The 20,967-nt window shown below is 37.1% G+C and overlaps 1 protein-coding gene across 2 annotated transcripts in view; it reads right to left on the reverse strand.

The window, feature by feature from the left end:
* Positions 1-210: 210 nt before the first annotated feature.
* Positions 211-20,967, reverse strand: part of LOC140823105 (uncharacterized) — a 53,547-nt gene continuing 32,790 nt past the window's right edge. Inside the window, exon 2 of one of the 2 annotated variants that reach the window (XM_073184258.1) lies at positions 211-485. In XM_073184258.1, coding sequence (XP_073040359.1) covers positions 471-485 — 15 coding nt within the window. In that variant the 3' untranslated portion in view covers positions 211-470. Of the gene's footprint in view, positions 486-1,013; positions 2,237-20,967 lie in introns of those variants that run through there. The other variant, XM_073184257.1, reaches the window with a different exon arrangement.

Raw genomic sequence — 20,967 nt, forward strand, 5'->3', positions numbered from 1 at the left:
AGGAGTGTTCAAACATTTTTGGTATTGCATATTTGAATGATGCGCAAGAATTATACGTTCTTCTTTTTGATAATGAATATAAATCTATATATAGTTGAAAAGCTTCAACGGTTGGACGAAGATTTTCAACGATCACTTGTATCGGTTATGAGCAGAATAGAATTGTCGATTTCAGCGAGGTACATTTCATTAAATGCTCATTTAATTCTTCTTTTCTTTAAAATTTATAGCTCCTAATTTCTGAAAAGTTGATTTGACGAAATTTTCAGTCATATCAGGAGTTGGTGGAATATTGTTTCTTATACTATAACTGAAAATTTCAGAACGGTAGGAAATAGAGTATCCACTTTGCTGTGCACATTTCTGATCAGCGGTTAGATAATAATGGTGCTTATTCAATGCAGGACGGTCAGAAATTGGATGATCTGCAGCCGGTGAAGAATAAAGCACTGAAGCAGCTGCACTTTGCATCAACGGTTGAAAATCTGGGAAAAAAATATATAGCGACTGGTTTCATGTAACAGCTCGATGTTGTTATTATGTCAATCACCAAAACTCAGGGTAAAAGAAATATCCTAAGAGAAAAGTACATTATTAATCCTCATAGTTTCATACTAAAAAAATGTTAGTCCTTAAAAATCCAACATTTTAGTCACTAAACTTTAAAAATATTACATAATTAGTCTCACGGTTAGTTTTGTTGTTAAATATAACGGTAAACACTAATTTATGATATTTAATAAAGTCTAGGGGTCGAAAATAAAAAAATTATTGAAAATAAAAAAGTACTAGAAATATAAAGATTATAAATATCCACGTATCTCCAATATAATACATTCGTTTTGCTAATACTTTTATTATATATAAATAAAACTTTATAACAATTGTTTTAAAAAAAACTTATATTTTTGTAGGTTTTTTCCATGAAAAACACTATGAAGGTTCGTGTGTTGGGCACCTTGAGGTGTTTCAAATACAATATTCTCCAAGAGCTGCAAAAGCTCGTGTTCTAAGAATGTTTACACCGATGAATTAAATTAAATTTGATATTAAATCAAACAGAAAACACTCGAAGTAATCATTCGTTAAGAAACGCTGATATATTTTATATCCTGTGACATATATCTGTTCATTATGATGAAAAATGAACTGACGGATGGTCTAGCTGATCAAATCAGTTTGAAAATAGTAGTTAAACAATTAAATACACAAGATATTTTTATGGATGTTCTGACACTTCAACTGCTCCTACGTCACCCCTTCTACCACCACGGGTAGGATCCACTAGAAGAATTTGATTTATACAATTGATTTGTACAAACAACCTCAGCTTAAAATTACCTAATTGCCTAACTGAACTCCTAAACTAGACTGAAGGCAGCACATTCCAGTCAATATTTGTTTAACATCTGTGTGTCAAAGACTACATACACTTATTGTCTTTGTGCAAGACTATATTTGAGCGGTGTTGTGTGTGTGAGAGAGATCTGATCTCTGATTATAACATGAAAGTGTTCTCACACACTAAAATAATTGTGCTTCTAATCTAAGCTGATAGCACGATGAAGTGGTCCCTCTGTGCTGATTGCTTCTTGTAAGATGATATGCAATATGAGTGCCCCTTTTTCTCTGTATCTTCACACACTTGTTGTATATTGGTCTTCACTGATCTTCTATTTATAGGCGGGAAATGATCGTACAGTAAGACTCAATAATTGTATCTGTTTCAGCTTGAATGTGTTCCTTGAGATTCATGTCTCGAATTTTCCGACATCTATGCTGGAACTTTTGTCTTTTAGTGTTAGTGCAACATCCATTATTGTACCTTGATCGTACAATAGCTTTTTTATCGTTGTGTATAGCTAGAATCCACTTAGGTAAGCTTGTCTTGATCTGCAAATGATTGAATATTAACTGATGCACCTAACTGGTCATCTGAACTGATTTTCAGTTGGACTGGTGAAATCAGTTGACTCGTCAGTTGAACTGATTTCACTCTTTCAGTTGAACTGGTCAACTTGGCTCTCCATCATTTGAGTACTTCATTAGCTGACCGGGCTTTTGAAGGTCTTCTCTTGAACTGCCTATCAGCTGGACAATCAGTTGAACTGTTCTTTGATACATCAGGTAAGCTGATTCAATTTGGGCAATCAGCTGGCAATTTCGGTTCTCATCTGTTAGCTTCAATTTTAGCTCGTTTAACTGATCAGTTCGAAGCCTGATCAGTTCCAACTTCCTGCGCACTTAGGTAAATCATTAGAAAAAACATAACAAGTTTTGTTATCATCAAAATTAAAATTGTGAACATGAAATGTTCCAACACACTAGAATATATTTTCAAGACAAAAAAATTATTTAACTTTTTGAAAACGCACATTTATTAATAAATTTTCCAAATTTCTGAATTTTCAATAAATGTATACCACACAACATACGTACAAATGCTAAAATTTATATTAATATATTATATTAATCTGTTTTTTTTCCATAACATTAAATTTTAACTAAAATATTACTATGATTGAAATCAACCGGATAAATCTGGTAGAGCTTAATGGGTGAATATACTGGGTCGGGTGGATTTCTTCTCGGGTGCACTGGAGATCGGGTGGAGAGTACACGGACTGTAGATTTTGCACATTTAAAGAGTAAAAAACGTTGGTAGGGCATCAGACGTTCTCTAACATGACTACTCCAACGCTCAAGTCAATCAAATGTTTGTTCGTAAAGGCGATATAATACAGAAAATGTATATTGATCATTTATGGGAAAATAGTAAGTAAATTGAATGCTTTACAATTAACAAAATCTGACAATCCACATTGCCTCTAGATTATTCACATAATCTCTATGTGTGCTGAATGAGAGGCCAATTATTCCTAATTATGGTACCCCATATATGTAGACTGGGAAGCGATGCCTGTACTGAAGTGTTCGGGAAGATGATCGTGGTGCAATAATGAGGACATGACACTTAATCTCCTAAATCTTGTTACATTGCCCCGGCTAGACTGAGAGCCTAGTCTCACTGCGACGTATATTGGTATGATTATCTACCCTAGTGTTTGCAGTTCAGAGAATAGTACCCGAACTAGCTCTTATCTCGGTTTTTAGTTATGGGATGACCTGGGTTGCGACCCCTCCCCAGCCCAAGTTATAGGATGACCTGGATACTTCCCGAGGTATGACCACTCCCTCCTTAAATAGCCGGGCTAGAGTTTTACTCGTTGTCCCGAGCGGTGGATGTAGTAGCCCGAATCCCAAATTGGGTAATTAACGGATTATTGGTGATTAAGAAGGTTTAATGTGTAATTTTGACCGAGTCATGATCGGACGGACCGAAGATGGTTCAGAAGCACCGAAGAGTTCGGAAGGTCCGAAGTGGGTTCGGTGGATCCGATCATTAGGTGTCAAGAGTTGATCGACACGTGGGAGTTCGGACGTTCCGAAGTGTAGGTTCGGTGGATCCGAACATGAGGTGTCAAGAGAAGCTGGACACGTGCATGTTCGGACGGTCCGAAGTGTATGATCGGAGGATCCGATCATGAGCTGTCAAGAGCCAATGGACACGTAGCGTTCGGACGTTCCGAAGTGGTGTTCGGAGGATCCGAACATGGCCTATAAATAGTGCTCGGATTTCTCATTTGTGACTTGCCATTCCTTGAGTTAAGTCTCCTCTTTGAGAGTTTTGGAAGGATTCTAGGGCTAGTTGTTGTTCGAGCGATAGCCAAGAGCTGCCAGGATTGGTAGCGTAGCGACGCCTGAGTTACGATGCAATCGACATCAAAGGGCTGTCGACGGACGAAGGTAAACCCTAAACCTTTGGTAGTACTAGGGAGTACTGGTTTTGCTAGCCGAGCATGGTAGTATTGTTCATTGGGTATGCTTTTGATGAATAGGCTTGGATTAGACCTGTTGTCTGGTTGTTCCAGTGGATTAGGATTGCTGTGATAGAGGTACGAAAGTACTATCCGAGATATCCTGGTTGAGTATACATTCATATATGTGTTGCATGATTATGTGGTGCATTGATATATGTCATATGATGCATGCTATTATGTCACGTTTATTACTGCACGTTGCATTTCATGTTGAGCCGTATTCTCCTTCGAGATAGCCTTTACTGTTGAGCTGTATCTCTTTCGAGATAAGCTATATCTTGGGGCCGCTCAGCCCTGTCTTGTGGACGCATGGACACCGAGAGTACACAGTGGCCGACGGGTCGGGAGGGCTTCGGTGGTCCGGGACATTTTAGGTCCACGTCTGTCTTGTAGTGGATGCAGTGACCCAGAGGTTGGACCGCGCGGCACTATCCACTTGGCGCCTCTAGACTGAGCATTGTTGAGATCCTTTGTGATTCCTGTTTCTTGACTACCCCGGTATCATGATCATAGCATGTGCATTTCATATAGGTCTGTATACTCATACTTTTGTACTGGGCGTTCTTATCGCTCACGTCCTCGGTTTTGTTTATTCTTGGACACCCCATTCCCTCGGGGCAGGCCTCAGGTTGGACAGCTCAGGAGGAGCAGGAGGAGGACGTTGAGTAGCTGGTTGGTTTAGTTTATCGGTATTGTTTTGATTCGATATGGTTGTACCAGATATTCTTTACCTTATTTTGAGTTGTTCTAGAGTTCGTTTGGGTTGTATAACTATCATTTGTTAGTTGTTTCCGCTATTATCTCTGATTAGTAATTATTAAGTTAATTGCATGCTTAGTTTTCAATTAGTAGGTGATTCTGGAACGGGTCACTACATTTATGGTATCAGAGCATGCATGCGATTTTGGGATATAGATTCTGTTTTGGGATTTCCGTTTACTAGTTTCCCCATTCTATTGTTGTAGCAATGGCTGACCACTTTGGTGATGAGAGTAGTCAGGGAAGTGTAGGTCGTTGGGGTGACCAGGACGATCTGTTAAGCGTCATAAGTTACCGCATGTTTCTCTAGACGTCATTCTTTCTGTTTCTACTCCGATGGGTCATTCGGTTTTAGCCAAGCGTCTAGTGATGGGTTGTCCCTTAGATTTGGAGGGTAATGATGTTGTTATTTTCGTTTTGTTCATTCTCTTGCCTTGATTTCGAGGACGAAATCTTTTTAAGAGGGGGAGAATGTAGTAGCCCGAATCCCAAATTGGGTAATTAACGGATTATTGGTGATTAAGAAGGTTTAATGTGTAATTTTGACCGAGTCATGATCGGACGGACCGAAGATGGTTCAGAAGCACCGAAGAGTTCGGAAGGTCCGAAGTGGGTTCGGTGGATCCGATCATTAGGTGTCAAGAGTTGATCGACACGTGGGAGTTCGGACGTTCCGAAGTGTAGGTTCGGTGGATCCGAACATGAGGTGTCAAGAGAAGCTGGACACGTGCATGTTCGGACGGTCCGAAGTGTATGATCGGAGGATCCGATCATGAGCTGTCAAGAGCCAATGGACACGTAGCGTTCGGACGTTCCGAAGTGGTGTTCGGAGGATCCGAACATGGCCTATAAATAGTGCTCGGATTTCTCATTTGTGACTTGCCATTCCTTGAGTTAAGTCTCCTCTTTGAGAGTTTTGGAAGGATTCTAGGGCTAGTTGTTGTTCGAGCGATAGCCAAGAGCTGCCAGGATTGGTAGCGTAGCGACGCCTGAGTTACGATGCAATCGACATCAAAGGGCTGTCGACGGACGAAGGTAAACCCTAAACCTTTGGTAGTACTAGGGAGTACTGGTTTTGCTAGCCGAGCATGGTAGTATTGTTCATTGGGTATGCTTTTGATGAATAGGCTTGGATTAGACCTGTTGTCTGGTTGTTCCAGTGGATTAGGATTGCTGTGATAGAGGTACGAAAGTACTATCCGAGATATCCTGGTTGAGTATACATTCATATATGTGTTGCATGATTATGTGGTGCATTGATATATGTCATATGATGCATGCTATTATGTCACGTTTATTACTGCACGTTGCATTTCATGTTGAGCCGTATTCTCCTTCGAGATAGCCTTTACTGTTGAGCTGTATCTCTTTCGAGATAAGCTATATCTTGGGGCCGCTCAGCCCTGTCTTGTGGACGCATGGACACCGAGAGTACACAGTGGCCGACGGGTCGGGAGGGCTTCGGTGGTCCGGGACATTTTAGGTCCACGTCTGTCTTGTAGTGGATGCAGTGACCCAGAGGTTGGACCGCGCGGCACTATCCACTTGGCGCCTCTAGACTGAGCATTGTTGAGATCCTTTGTGATTCCTGTTTCTTGACTACCCCGGTATCATGATCATAGCATGTGCATTTCATATAGGTCTGTATACTCATACTTTTGTACTGGGCGTTCTTATCGCTCACGTCCTCGGTTTTGTTTATTCTTGGACACCCCATTCCCTCGGGGCAGGCCTCAGGTTGGACAGCTCAGGAGGAGCAGGAGGAGGACGTTGAGTAGCTGGTTGGTTTAGTTTATCGGTATTGTTTTGATTCGATATGGTTGTACCAGATATTCTTTACCTTATTTTGAGTTGTTCTAGAGTTCGTTTGGGTTGTATAACTATCATTTGTTAGTTGTTTCCGCTATTATCTCTTATTAGTAATTATTAAGTTAATTGCATGCTTAGTTTTCAATTAGTAGGTGATTCTGGAACGGGTCACTACAGTGGAATTCGATATGTGAGGGAAATTAATTTGCATTATAAGTTCTGAGCATGCTAAGGTTGATGATAACATGGCGCAAGTCCTAGCTGCCAAAAGGAAGGGTGTCCAACAAGCATCACTTCATACTCCGAACCCATCTTTTCGAATACTCGGCACAACTTCCTGGGCGTATCTTATCCGTCCATTTACTCTTGAGATCAACAGTTGAGATCATATTCCTCTCATACAAATATCGAGCGCTTCACCCTATTTCAAACTTTTGTGTTCTTGCATTTTGTTCTTCTATTCCACACTTCCGATGTCCAATGCTTCTTCTTCTATGAATTCTCACTTTTTCCTCGATTAGTCTCATCACCGCTTCACCAGTAAGTTATCTTTCTTTCATTCATCACGTCAAACAAAAATTCTTCTACCTCAGGAGAAAATGTGTGTGGCTCATCTGGGTATGAGTCTGCAGCGTTGCATTCTGATCCTGTCCCAACTTCCCCTCCTCTTCACTCCTCTGCATATCCCAAGAACCTTCTCTTGCCCCCACCAAATCTAAAAAACCCACAGCTACCCGCCAGTCTGTTGGAACTTCTCGAGCCCAAGAGAATGGCAAGGGTAAAGCTCGAGCCCCGATAAAATCTGGTAAGGTGGAAGGCCCAAGTGCTCCTTGGTTCTCTACCATGGTGAGCACTCTTCGCCCGTGGGCCAACGAGGACCTCAGAATCCTCGGGTATATCCCCTCCTCCCAGTCCATTCTTATTCATGGTCCCTCGGATCGGGCTGGCCGTCATCCTAAGGGCTTTACACTTTTTTTTGGGACCAGGTTTTGTAGTAGCCTACGCTTCACCGTCCCTCCTTCCTATACTGAGGTGGCCCAATTTCTCGAGGTCCCTATAAACAAGCTACACCCCAACTCCTTTCACATCATGACCTCAGCCAACCTGTTCTTCAAATTAAACAATCTCTTTATCAACCCAGTACTATTTTCTTTTTCGATTTAATGAGAATGCCTTCTCTCACTGCCCGAATTAATAAAAGTTTCCTTGATGATATTCCTTCTTCCCTGAAAGGATGACATGATGTTCTTTTTTATGGATCTCCCTTCCCCTCCCAAATGTCCAATAGGATTTCTATCTAGTTTCATGCTCAACCTAAGCTCCCCATGGCGTACAAATATGAAAAACCCTACGTCTGGAGCCAATAACTTGTGGAAAAGCTGAAATTTTCCTTGTGGGAAGAAATGCAAAAACCATTTCTCAAAAAGTTTTTCCCTTCCCATAAAACAAACTCTTTAAAAAGACAAATTACAAGTTTTTCCCAAAAACAAGGAGAAGCATTTTATCAATGTTGAGATAGATATAAAGAATTACTTAATACATTTCCACATCATGGTTTTGAAAAATAGAGAATAGTTTCTCACTTTTATGAAGGTCCAATACCTAAAGATAGACAAATGATAGAATTCATATTAATGGAACTTTTGAAGATAAATACTCAAATGAAGCTTGAAGTATTTGGATTCATTAGTATAAAATGCTCAAAAATGGGATAATATAGGCACAATAGAACAATCAACAAATAAAATCAATAATTCAAAAAATGGGGGTGATATCTATAATCTTAAAGATGATATAGATATTCAAGCTAAACTTGTATCTTCAGAATGAAAAAGAGTCGTCAATTAAAAAGTATTCAAGAAATTGTTTGTCATATATGTGATACACATGACAATTCTAAAAAAGATTGTCCAACATTACCTTCATTAAATAATGTCTCCATGAACAAGAAAATTATGTTAACAATTATAAAAAACAATTATTAGATCCTTTTTTCACAATCATATAATTCTGGATAGAAAAATCATCCTACTTTTAGTTGGAGGAATAATAATAATGCACAACCTTCACAACAACATTTTCAAAATAACTAAAATCATCGGTTATAATCCTTATGTTACACCTCTAAGAAAAAACTTTGAAGACGTAATTCATGCATTTATCCAAAAACAAGAGTCTATCAATATTCAAAACAGTCAATCTATGAGTTATTTGAAAGAAACTCTTGCAAAATTTGCATCTGTACTTAATATTCATTAAAAAGGAAAATTTCCATCTCAACCTCAACCTATTCCTAAAAACTAAAATCAAGAGTTAAATAATAATAAAATTGATCAAATAAAATCTATTATTACTCTTAGAAATGGTAAAATAGTTAATGATTCATATAGCAATAAAAACAAGGATCATTTAAATTCAAAGAGTAAGGATGATGATCCAGATACCTGTGAGAATGATGATATCTTAAATTCTAAGAATAAGATGGTGAATGATAAATCATCTGGACTAGTAATTGAGTCAAATAAGCATCCCTCGTTTCATCATGCATTAACAAATCATAAAAAAACAAAAGAATGATTCTGATATCTATGAAGTTTTTAAACAAGTAAAGATAAATATTACATTATTAGATGCTATTAAACAAGTACCTTCCTATGCAAAAAAATTTATGTACTGTGAAGAGAATTGCACGTGAAGAAAAAAGCATTCTTGGGTGAACAAGTAAGTTATAGTCTTCAAAATAATTCTAGTTTAAAATATAAAGATCCCGGTGTCCAACAATTTCATGTATTATTGGAGAAAATAAAATTAAAAATATTTGTTAGATTTGAGAGCAAGTGTGAATTTACTTCCTTATTCAATTTATGAAAAAATTATTTTATGAGAAAAAACTCAGTTCAGTTACTCTCTTACTGGCTGATATTTCAATCAATATCTAGAGGTATTGTAGAAGATGTGTTGGTTCAAGTCGATAAATTCATATATCCTATAAATTTTATTGTTTTAGATATTCAACCAATAGAAGTAAATAATGAAATTCAAATAATATTGGGACGACTATTTCTAGAAACTTCAAAATGTTTTAATTAATTTTCGAAATGGAATAATGAAATTGTCTTTTGGAAATATGACTCTAGAAGTTAATGCATTCAATTTATGTAAACAACCAAGTATTAATGAAAAATGAATATGATAATGAAATAGAAACAATTTTGGAATCAATCTGAAGTTTTTTTTAATGGAAAGTTTTGAGTTTGAAAATAATTTTAATGAAGATGATAATACAAAAGTTGAATTAAAAATTTTACCTTTAAAATTGAAATATGTATTTTTTGGTGAAAATAAAACATTCTCTGTTGTAATTTCTTCAACTCTTCTACCAAATCAGGAAGAAGATTTAATTAAATTACTTAAAAAATTTAAAAATGCAATTGGATATCAATAACAACAAAGAAAGTTAAATTCACATGTAAAGGAAGTTGTTAAGAATGAAGTATTAAAATTATTAGATGCTGGAATTATCTATCAGACCTCAGATAGTAAATGGGTAAGTCCAACACAAGTAGTACCTAAAAAGTCAGACATCACTATTATAAAAAATGAAAAGGGAGAGTTATTACAAGCTAGGATTCAATCTAGTTGGCGTTTATGTATAAAACATTAAATGATGCAACTAAAAAAGATCATTTGCCACTACCATTTTTAGATAAAATTCTAGAAAAAGTAGCGCAGAATCTTGATTTTGATGTTAACAAGTTTTGTTACTAACAAATTTACATAAGTGCGCAGAACTACTGAAACTGATCAGGCTTCAAACTTATCAATTACTGAGCCAAAACTGTAGCTATTAAGACGCAAACTGTAAGTACGAACTGATTGCCCAAACTGAACCAGTCCAACTGAAATATCAAAGAACAGTTCAGTTGATAGGTAATTCAGCAGAAGACCTTCAGAAGCCCGACCAGCTGATAAAGAGTTCAACTGATGAAGAGCCCAAATGACCAGCTCAACTGAATCGGTAAAATCAGTTCAGCTGATGAGCCGACTGATTTCACCACATCAGTTCAAGACCAGTTCAGATCATCAGTTAGGAGATGACCAGTTTGCAGAACAAGACAAGCTTATCTAAGTGGAATCCAATTGTGCGTGTTAAGGAAAGAAATTGTCCAATCAAAGGACAATAATAACGTTGCAGCAGAGCTTAAAGTTGAGACATTCCAGAATGGCTGTATGAAAAGACAAGACACAAATTTCGAGAAACGAATTCAAACTGCAACGAACACATTTGATGAGTTTTGATGTACGGTCACATTACCTCTATAAATACAAGATCAAGACTATCAACAAAAAGTGTGTGAACAATAGAGAAAGGAAAATAGGGCACACTCAATTCATATCAGATTACAATAAGAAGCCAGCCCAGATTTGAGGGAACACTTCATCGTGTTATCAGCTTAAATTAGAAGCACAATTCCCTCATTGTGTTAGAACACTTTCATGTTGTATTAATAGATCTGTTCTAAGACTACACACACAAGTTTAATGTCTTTGTGCAAGACTCACTCAACTTTTAAATATGCTCGATTCTCTGTGTATATGTGAGTGATGGTGTATGAGAACACTTTCATGTTGTATTAATAGATCAGTTCTCACACACGCACACACCATCACTCACATATACACAGAGAATCGAGCATATTGAAAAGTTGAGTGAGTCTTGCAATAGACATTAAACTTGTGTATGTAGTCTTTGACACATAGACATTAAACAAGTGTTGGCTGGAAAGATGCTGCCTTCCGTCTAGAGTAGAAGTTCAATTAGGCAGTAGCGTAAGTTCTAAGTTGAGTTGGTTTGTACAAGGTGTTATATAAATCAAAGTGTTCTAGTGGATCCTACCCGAGGTGGTAGAAGGGGTGACGTAGGATCAGTTGAAATCTCCGAACATTTATAAACATATCTTGTGTATTTAACAGTTTAATTTTTTTTTAAAACTGATTTGATCAGTTCGAGCTGATATCATTTCAGTTTTTGCCATAACTGAACTGATACAAGCAAGAACCGATCCCCCTTATTTCAGTTAATCAGTTGACACAAGCTAAAAGCTTTAAACTGATCAGCTTTCTTAACGAAGGATTAATTAGAGTATTTTTCGTTTTGTTTAAAACCAAACTCGATTTAATTCATCGGTGTTTACATTCTTAGAACACGAGCTATTGCAACTCATTGAGAATATTATTCTTGGAGCACCCTTGTAGGTGCCTAGAACCGATCCCATCAGTTTACATTGATCATTCTGCCGTAAAATATTTATCAAATAAACAAGATGTTAAGCCAAGATTAATATAGTGGATCTTATTGTTACAAGAATTTGATATTATAATAAAGATAAAAAGGAAAAAAAAAATGTCGTAGCTGAGAATTTATCTAGAATAATGACTGAATCATCTTATAATAAAATACCAATAAATGAAAATTTTCCAGATAATCAGTTGTTTTATGCTACTATTATGCCACGGTGTTGGAACTTTTCAAGTTCGCAATCTTGATTTTGATGACAAAAAAACTTGTTAATTGTGTTGCTAATGATCTACCTTAGTGTGCAGCATCTAGGATCACTCACGAGATGTTTACATCGCAAAACTGAAGACCCAACTGATCGCACAAAATGAATCAGTCTAACTGGTTACGTCAATTGAGCAGTCCAGCTGATTGTCCAGTTGATAGGTGATTCAACAGGATAACCTCAGAAGCCTGGCCAGCTGAAGGAGTGTTCAAGTGATGAAGAAACACAGCTGATCAGTTCAACTGAACGAAGTGTGAAATCAGTTCAACTGACGAGTCAACTGATTTCACCTGCCAAACCGAAATATCAGTTCAACTGACCAGTTCGAAGCATCAGTTAGAATCCTTCAGTTATGGATGAAGACAAAATCTTTCAATTGGATTTCAACTGTACGTGAAGGTACAAAGTCATTATACAGTCAAAAGGCAATAATGGACGTTGCATCAGAGCATTAAAGACAAAATGCTTCAAAAGGGCAATCAAAAAGTCGAGACACAAAGCCCAAGAAGCCGATTCAAATGCAACGGATACAATAATTGAGTCTCACTGGACGATCATTTTCCCCCCTATATAAGGAAGAGATCATTGAAGACTCAAAGAGAACACAACGAGAAGATAACCCAAGAAAAAGAGAGAAGGGCACGCTTCAAATTTATATCAGCTTGAGAGAAGCATTCAGCCCAGTCGAGGGATCTCTTCACAGATATATCAGCTTAGATTAGAAGCATATTTCCCTCAGTGTGTGAGAACAACCTTGTTCAGTTCTCACACACACAAACACTTTCATCACCCAAAAACAATCTTTCACAAAGACGTTAAACTTGTGTATGTAGTCTTTGACACGTAGACGTTAAAGAAGTGTTGGCTGGAAGGTGATGTCTTCAGTTGTAGCTAGGAGTTCAGGTTAGGCAGTGGGTAAGTCCTAGCTGAGTGGGTTTGTACAAGTTGTTGTATAAATCAAAGTCTTCTAGTGGATCCTATCCATGGAGATAGAAGGGGTCACGTAGGAGAATTTGAAGTCTCCGAACATCCACAAACATATTTTGTGTACTTAACTGATTAATACTGCTTTCAAACTGTTTTGATCAGTTGGAGTATTTTTCAGTTCAGTTGTCACCGTAACTGAACTGAAGAATGCAAAAACTAATCTACTCTCCTTCAGTTAGTCAGTTTACATAAGATAAATTGTTTTATAATATAACAGTATTCTTCACGAAGGATTACTTCGAGTTTCTTCCGCTTGGTTTTAACCAAACTCGATTTAATTCATCGGTGTTAATATTCGTAGAACACGAGCTATTGAAGCTCATTGGAGATTGTCGAGTGCGAGATGTCTTCGAAGGCACTAACACAAATGATCCTTCAGTTGGTATCAGAGCGGTTTGTTCTAAGAAGAACATTTGAAGAAAACTGTGTTTTAAAATTTGTTACCTTAAAATAGTGTTAAAAGCTATTAAAAATGTTTTATACAATTTTCAAAACCATTTGAAAATATTTATATGTCGCTCTTTGGTAAAGAGTTAAGAGGATTGGTTCTGCAATATTCGTTATGGCCACTTCTTTAGACTCTTTACTCAGGGTTTTTAATCAGGCTTGATAGGATCGGTTATTGACTAAGGAGTGTTTAGAAGGGGAGTTGAATAAACACTTCTATGAATTTAAAAGTTCTTTGAAAAAGATAGTTCAGTTTTATTACAAACTGAACTAAATATCCCGTCGGTCAATAACAATCAGTTAAACTGAATAAGCAGTTGCGGAAAATAAACTGATTGAAAGATAGAATATCTAACTGAAAATGAAAGGCTGCAATAAAGACAACACAATATGTTTCTGGATGTTCGGAGATTTGAATAACTCCTACGTCACCCCTTCTATCTCAAGGATAGGATATTCATTAAAAGACTTTGATATAGTACAACACTTGTACAGACCCACTTCAGTTAGGACTTATCTATTGCCTAAACTGAAACTCTTAGTATAATACAATGATCTCTGTAAGTAACTGAACTTTAGCACTTGTTGAATTATCAATATTACAGAGTGCTAGTTTGCTCAACTTGTAGCCTTGATTGCTACGAATAAGTCTAATAAGAGTGAACTGAGATTTTGACAGAGTAATAGAAAGTTTGAAATTGATAGATCGTTGTTGTTCTTCAACTGCTCTTTTGTCATATTTATAGACTTGTCTTTCAACGGTAACTTTGAATTTATGTACCCGTTGATTGCTTCTTCAATATTCCTTTGGGCAATGTTCTCTTCATTGATTGTGATACGGCGTCTTAAATGCAATAGCCGAAACACATTGTTCTATGTTGTAGTGATCGAGGTGCGACTTTCCATATTCAGTTGCTGATATGATCTTTCCCGAGGTATCTTCAGTTGAGAGATTTTAATATTTTCGGCTGAATGTTTTAACTGATCAGTTCTCAACTGATCAGTTTGTGTTAACTGATTTCAGTTGATAAGTCCAGCTGCCGAATCAGCTGCCGAATTTGATTTCGCGTATTAGATGATTTAATCGATTGATTTATGTTTTTGTCAAACTCCAGAATTTAGTTTCCAACAATTTCCCCCTTTATGGTGTTTGACAAAACCAAGAGATTTAACTCAGCTCTTTGTTGATAATAGATTACGCAACTGAATCATAGAATAGCTGGGTTCCTTGTAGATAATATAAAGTTTGAGAAAATGATATCAGTTGATAATAATAATCTGATTAATTCTTCAACTAATTCTTCAGCACAACTGAATCATAAAATAACTGGACAAATGATATCAGTTGCTTCAGCTGCTTTCCCCCTTTTTGTCAAATACCTCCATTCTGTCTGAGAGCTTTCTAACATCGATGGATAGAAGTTTTACATCTGAGGAGATACTTGTGGCCATAGTGGTGAAAGAAGTCTGCAGTAATTCTATCTTCTTTGAAACAGAGGTTTCCAGTCGCCCAATTCTTTGACTGTTTACATCCTGATTTGTAGAGAAAGAAGTGATGAGTCCCTTCTTCATATCTATTACAGTTTGGATAAGAGAGTCCATATTGGCTTGAAGTTTATTCATTTTCTCTAAGTTGGATGCATGTGAATGGTCCAGCTTTAGAGTGTGAGATAGTTGTGTTTTCTGAATTTTGGAGATGGTAGAGATCATTTGCTCCATATTATTCTGTAGGTGCTGAACTTCTTCCAAGATAAGTGCAACATCTGAAGAAGATGAAGGAGGAGACTGATAAGATGTTCCTGGTTCTTTAGAGATGTGCTCAAAAATGACCAAAGTTTGATCAGTTGAGACTGATTCAATAACATTTTGAACTGAAATATCAGTTTCAGTTATTTCTCCTTGAACTGGAATATCATCAGCAGTGATTTCATCTAAATCCTGAGGTGATGAAGAAGGGTTCTGTTCAGCAGATGATAAAAGCACTGAAGTTGGTGCCTCTTCAGGATGATTGATTAAAGTGTCTGGCTCATTAGTGGGGTGAACCGGATCAGTAGATAGATCAGGTTGTACAGATTCAATAGTGACCTCCGGATTGATTTGATCAGCAGAGTGATCAACTGTGGAAAATTCCTGAACAACTGACTGAATAACTTCATCAATGTTTCCCAATTTCAGCTCAGCCTCAGAATACATCTTAGGAATATTAGTTGTAGGTGCTGTGTCGGATGAAGATGGAGCAATTGATGAAATACCTTTTGGTTGAGATGAAGAATCAGCAAGATCCGTGACTGGGTTTCCAACTGAATGATCAGCTGGAGCTTCTTCAGCAATTTTTTGAGACATCTCTGGGATGATCAGCTCTTGACCCATTTCTCAGTCTTTAATTTCTTCTTGTAGTGTTATCAGATCTGTTTCCAATTGAGCATAGACTGCTTTGTCGTTGAATGCAGTTGGACTAAGGGGATTAAATTTTTGCCTGAGTTCAGCAACTATTTGCTGCAACTTTTGTTCCCGATGTAAGTTAAAGAAATATTTATTCCTTTGCAAAGCTTGCTGAATAGAGGAGGCCTTAACTGTTGTGAGCACTAATCGTTCTAGATCAATAAATCTTTTCAACTTTGATTTATTGCGCAGTTCCTTAGCAAAAACATTAACTCTGAAATTGACCCATTTCTCAAAAACTTGGTGCTTCTCTGCTGCAAATGTATTGACTTCTTGCCAGATAAGGTCAATATGAGTCTGAATTGCATTTGAGGGCCTGGGTTCTTCTTGAAGTTTACTCTTGCCCTTAGAGTCACTTAAAATGTGTGGAATAGTTAATCCTGATGTAGTTGCGTCAATATTTTCTCTGATTATTATTCCGGTGGGTCTGGCAAATAGTAAAGAAGAGTAAGGTGAGATACTAATCAGTGGTGCTTTGACCCCTAGAAGTTTTGATGATTTGCTGGATGCAGTGATGTTTGGCAGTAATGAGGATAACGGTAACTGATCCTCAGTTAAGGATGCAACTGAAACTTCCTTTGAGAAAACATCCTGGATTGGCTGTTGAGTTCCTGTATCCATTACCTGATCAGTGGATGTGGGTTTAACATGATCAATTGATTTGGTCTTCAGTGTCCTTGGTTTCTTGACAATTTGAAGAGGTAGAGTCTTCTGACTATCAGAATCACTGAGAGTCAGTTTGCGTTTTAACTCTTTCTTCTTTGTCAAGTTCTTGGCAACTTTGACTGATTTGGGAGCAGCCTGCTCCATCCCAATTTGCTTTTTGATCTTGATGAATTTCTCAGGGGAAAGATCTAATTTGGTTTTGGATGGTAGAATGTTTTAGCATGGAATACCTTGAATCTTGTTAATCTGTCAGAATCATCAGCAATTAACCCTTGGTTTTTCAGCAGATAACTGAGCTGGACAGCAAAACCTTTGGATTGCTTAGCAGAAGAGAACATGTTCTTCAAAATAGTGAATAGAAGATGCTTCCAGTTGATTCGTCGTCCAGTCATGATTACGGTGATGAGTTGAAACTTTTCCAGAGTCAGAGCAGCAAACGACCCAGCCTTCGCCAAAAGCCCTTTGGCTACAATGTCTGCCAGCAGTTGCACTTCGTGCTTTAACTCCTTCTTTGGATCGGAAACTTTGATTTTCCTTCCATTTGCAGAGAGTAAAGTTTGCATCTCTTCGATTTCCGATGCCTGGATCTCAGAAATTTGTGCTAGCCCATCAGAAGGCAGTGAAAACAAATTTCCAAAATAATCTTCAGAGATGATCATTAGTTTGTTATTGATGGTAGCAGCAATGTTTTCATCAGAATTGATGAATCCTGTTGAATAGAAGTCGTGAAGCTCTTTGGGATAAATTTCCTGAGCGTAGAGACCCAGAAAGGGTTTTAAGCCTGCTGATTCCAGTTGCTGAAATACTTTCTTTACATCAGCGTCTGTAATGGTCATAATTGAGTTGAAGTTGATAGCCATGGCGTTCAAAAGATGTGCTGGAATCTGGTTTGCCATTTGAAAGTGTTAGAAATTCTGATATTTCTCAAGATAAAAATTAGGAGAAGTGAGAGTTCTTTAGAAAGATAAAATTCTCGTAAAGGAAAACTGAGATGAAGCGGGAAATAGTACTAATGTTTATGACTGTTTGAATTCTCGGACACGTGTCAGTCCAGTAAAATGTTGAGTAAAAATATGTGTACGTGTATTGTAATTTTGTGTGTAAAATAATGAGTGGTTAAAAATGTGTACACGTTATAAACTGAAATTCATCATGAATTAGCAGACAGTCATGTCATTTGATGTGGAATATAATAGGTTTAATTATTTAACTTTGATGAGAAGATTAGTTGAATAATAAACTGAACGACCAGTTAGGGAAAACTAATTCCTTTCAGTTGAGAATTCACTAACAACTGTCTTCTCAGTTAACTTCTTAAACCTTCATTCCCCCTAAATAGATGCATTAAATAAAATAATCTTGATTAAGGAAATCCCAAGGCTTTTAATCGTCTTTTAAAGGAGTATCCTTTCATCTTCTTTGACTTGGCCTATAAATAAGAGTAGAGAAGTTAGTCACAAGCATCAGCAGAAAATACTCAAAGATGGCAGGAGCAAGTAGTTCAAACGTTGATCCTTTTTCGCTGGAAGCACAGAAAGCTGCTATGGAAGACAAAGTTTTCTATGCTAGTCTTCCCTACTGGGAAGAATTACTGGAGCTCGAGCTCCTGTATAACTCAGGAAGGGTTACTTCGTTCAGGCGGATGGCCCAACTGAGAGAAGTGCGAGAGCACTTAAAGATTTCTGCAGAGGTGGATGCCTTCAAGGAAGGCCATCTCTATGAGCTGATGCTGCGCAAGGAGTTGGAGACTCTTAACAGCATTGCTTCTTCACATAGTTTCTGCAAAACTTCGTCCTCAGCACTAGCTGTTTGGATGAATATGTGGATAGCTAGTGTGAAGGAAACTTATGATAATGTAATCCTTTCAAATATTTATGGATGAATAAAATATTTATTGCATCGTTTTGTTTTATTTCTTCACACAATTATTTGTTATATGATCTAATGAAATGCTAACAGTCATCAGTTTTGATAAGTAAACAAATGAACTGAAAAAAAAAAAACTTATTTTCATAAATTGATAATGAAACAACTAATAAAATTCAAACTGTTATCAGTTGACAATGATCAACTGATATCTTAAATGTCCTCGGTAAATGTGAGAGACGCTTTAATTGACTTGTGATTCTTCAACTTCTTCAACACCTTTTTCTTATAAATGAGATGATAGTGATAAAAATGTGAATCCACATCAGTTCAAAAGTATTTCAACATGTCTGATTCTGATGCATGCAGTAGCACTCACGTTCATGTGACTGATCAGTCAGCCCCTCGCTTAACTGAGATCAAAAGAAAAATGGAAAGATATGTTTTTCAAAAGGTATTGACAACCTGGGAAAAGATTTATGAACTGAAGATGGTGAGTGATAGTGGTGTCATTCCTACTCGTGCTCAGGAGGCAAGAGCACTGAAATACCTTGCTCGTTTTGAGGTTAGGCATGTTAATGATTTGGTTGAAGACAAATGTCTTTTAGAAGCAATGCTATGGAAGGAGTGGCATGTTGTTGATAAGATCTCAAAGTCAAGGGCATTTGCTGGAGTTCGAATTTATGAGTTAAATGATTGGGTTAGGACATGGCTAGATACAGTTGGATCTATGATTTCTTCTGTACATTGGGAACGTTGGTATTCTTAGTGAAATATTATTTTCAATTTGTTGTGTTCTTATTTTTTTTTTTTTTTTGCACTTAATTTTGTTAGTGAAATTATATTACTAATAATATCTTAAGATAGATCAATTAAACCAAGAATATTTCGGAAATAAGAAAACCTAGCCTCTGGTAATGGTTTTGTGAAGATGTCTGCTGCTTGTTGTTCCGTTGAGACATATTCTAATCTGATGTTCTTCTTCAGTGCATGATCTCTGATGAAACGATGTCTGACATCTATATGCTTAGTCCTGGAGTGAAGAACTGGATTGTATGTAATAGCAATTGTACTCGTGTTGTCACAGAATATTGGTGATTCCTTTGCATCAACACCATAATCTTTCAATTGTTGCTGAATCCAAAGTAATTGGGCACAGCAGCTTCCAGCAGCAAGATATTCTGCTTCAGTTGTGGAAGTTGCTATGGATGTTTGCTTTTTACTAAACCAAGATATCAGTCTGTCTCCAAGAAACTGACATGATCCACTTGTACTTTTCCGATCAAGCTTGCATCCTGCATAATCTGCATCTGAATAGCCAACTAAATTGAAAGATGAGTCTTTAGAGTACCATAATCCAACATTTTCCGTGCCTTTAAGATATTTCAAGATACGTTTGGCAGCAGAAAAGTGTGATTGCTTAGGATTAGCTTGAAATCTTGCACATATGCATACAGCAAACATAATATCAGGGCGACTAGCAGTTAGGTACAATAATGAACCTATTAAACCTCTGTATAGTGTCGTCTCAACTGATATTCCCCCTTGATCAGTGTCTAATTTAACTGATGAGCTCATTGGAGTGCTTGCTGCTGAACAAGATTCCATGCCAAATTTCTTCAGCAATTCCTTGGTATATTTGGTTTGAGTGATAAATGTTCCTGAATCCAGTTGCTTCACTTGTAAACCAAGAAAGAATGTCAGCTCACCCATCATGCTCATCTCGAACTTATCCTGCATCAACTTGGAAAATTTCTTACACAATTTGGGGTTAGTTGACCCAAAAATAATGTCGTCAACGTAAATTTGAACAAGTAAGATATGATCATTTTTCGAAAATTTAAACAAAGTCTTATCAACTGATCCAACAGAAAAATCATGATCAGTTAGGAATTTTGAAAGGGTTTCATACCAAGCTCTTGGAGCTTGTTTGAGACCATATAACGCTTTGTTCAAATAATAGACATGATCAGGATAGTTATGATCGACAAAACCTGGAGGTTGTTCAACGTAGACTTCTTCCTGCAATTGGCCATTTAGGAATGCACTTTTCACATCCATTTGATAGACTTTAAAGTTCTTGAAGGATGCATAGGCAAGAAATATTCTGATTGCCTCCAGTCTTGCAACTGATGCATATGTTTCATCATAATCAATTCCTTCTTCTTGTTTATATCCTTGTGCCACTAGCCTTGCTTTGTTGCGCACAACTGAACCATCTTCATTCAGTTTGTTTCTGTACACCCATTTTGTTCCTATAACAGTTTTAAAAGCTGGTCTTGGAACTAAGTTCCAGACATTGTTATGAACGAACTGATTTAGCTCTTCTTGCATTGCATTAATCCAATTTGGATCAGCAAGAGCTTCGTCAGTTTTTGTTGGTTCTAATTGAGATACAAAAGCTGAATGAGTAAATAGATTGAGCATCTGATTTCTTGTTCTTATTGGATCAGATGGGTTACCTATTACCAGTTCTGGAGGGTGTGATTTCTTCCATCTAAGTTCAGCATTTGTTGCTACACTGTCAGCAAATTCTTCGTTAGGTA

The sequence above is a fragment of the Primulina eburnea genome, chromosome 2, assembly GCF_022965805.1.
Source record: "Primulina eburnea isolate SZY01 chromosome 2, ASM2296580v1, whole genome shotgun sequence".
Classification (NCBI taxonomy): Eukaryota; Viridiplantae; Streptophyta; class Magnoliopsida; order Lamiales; family Gesneriaceae; genus Primulina; species Primulina eburnea.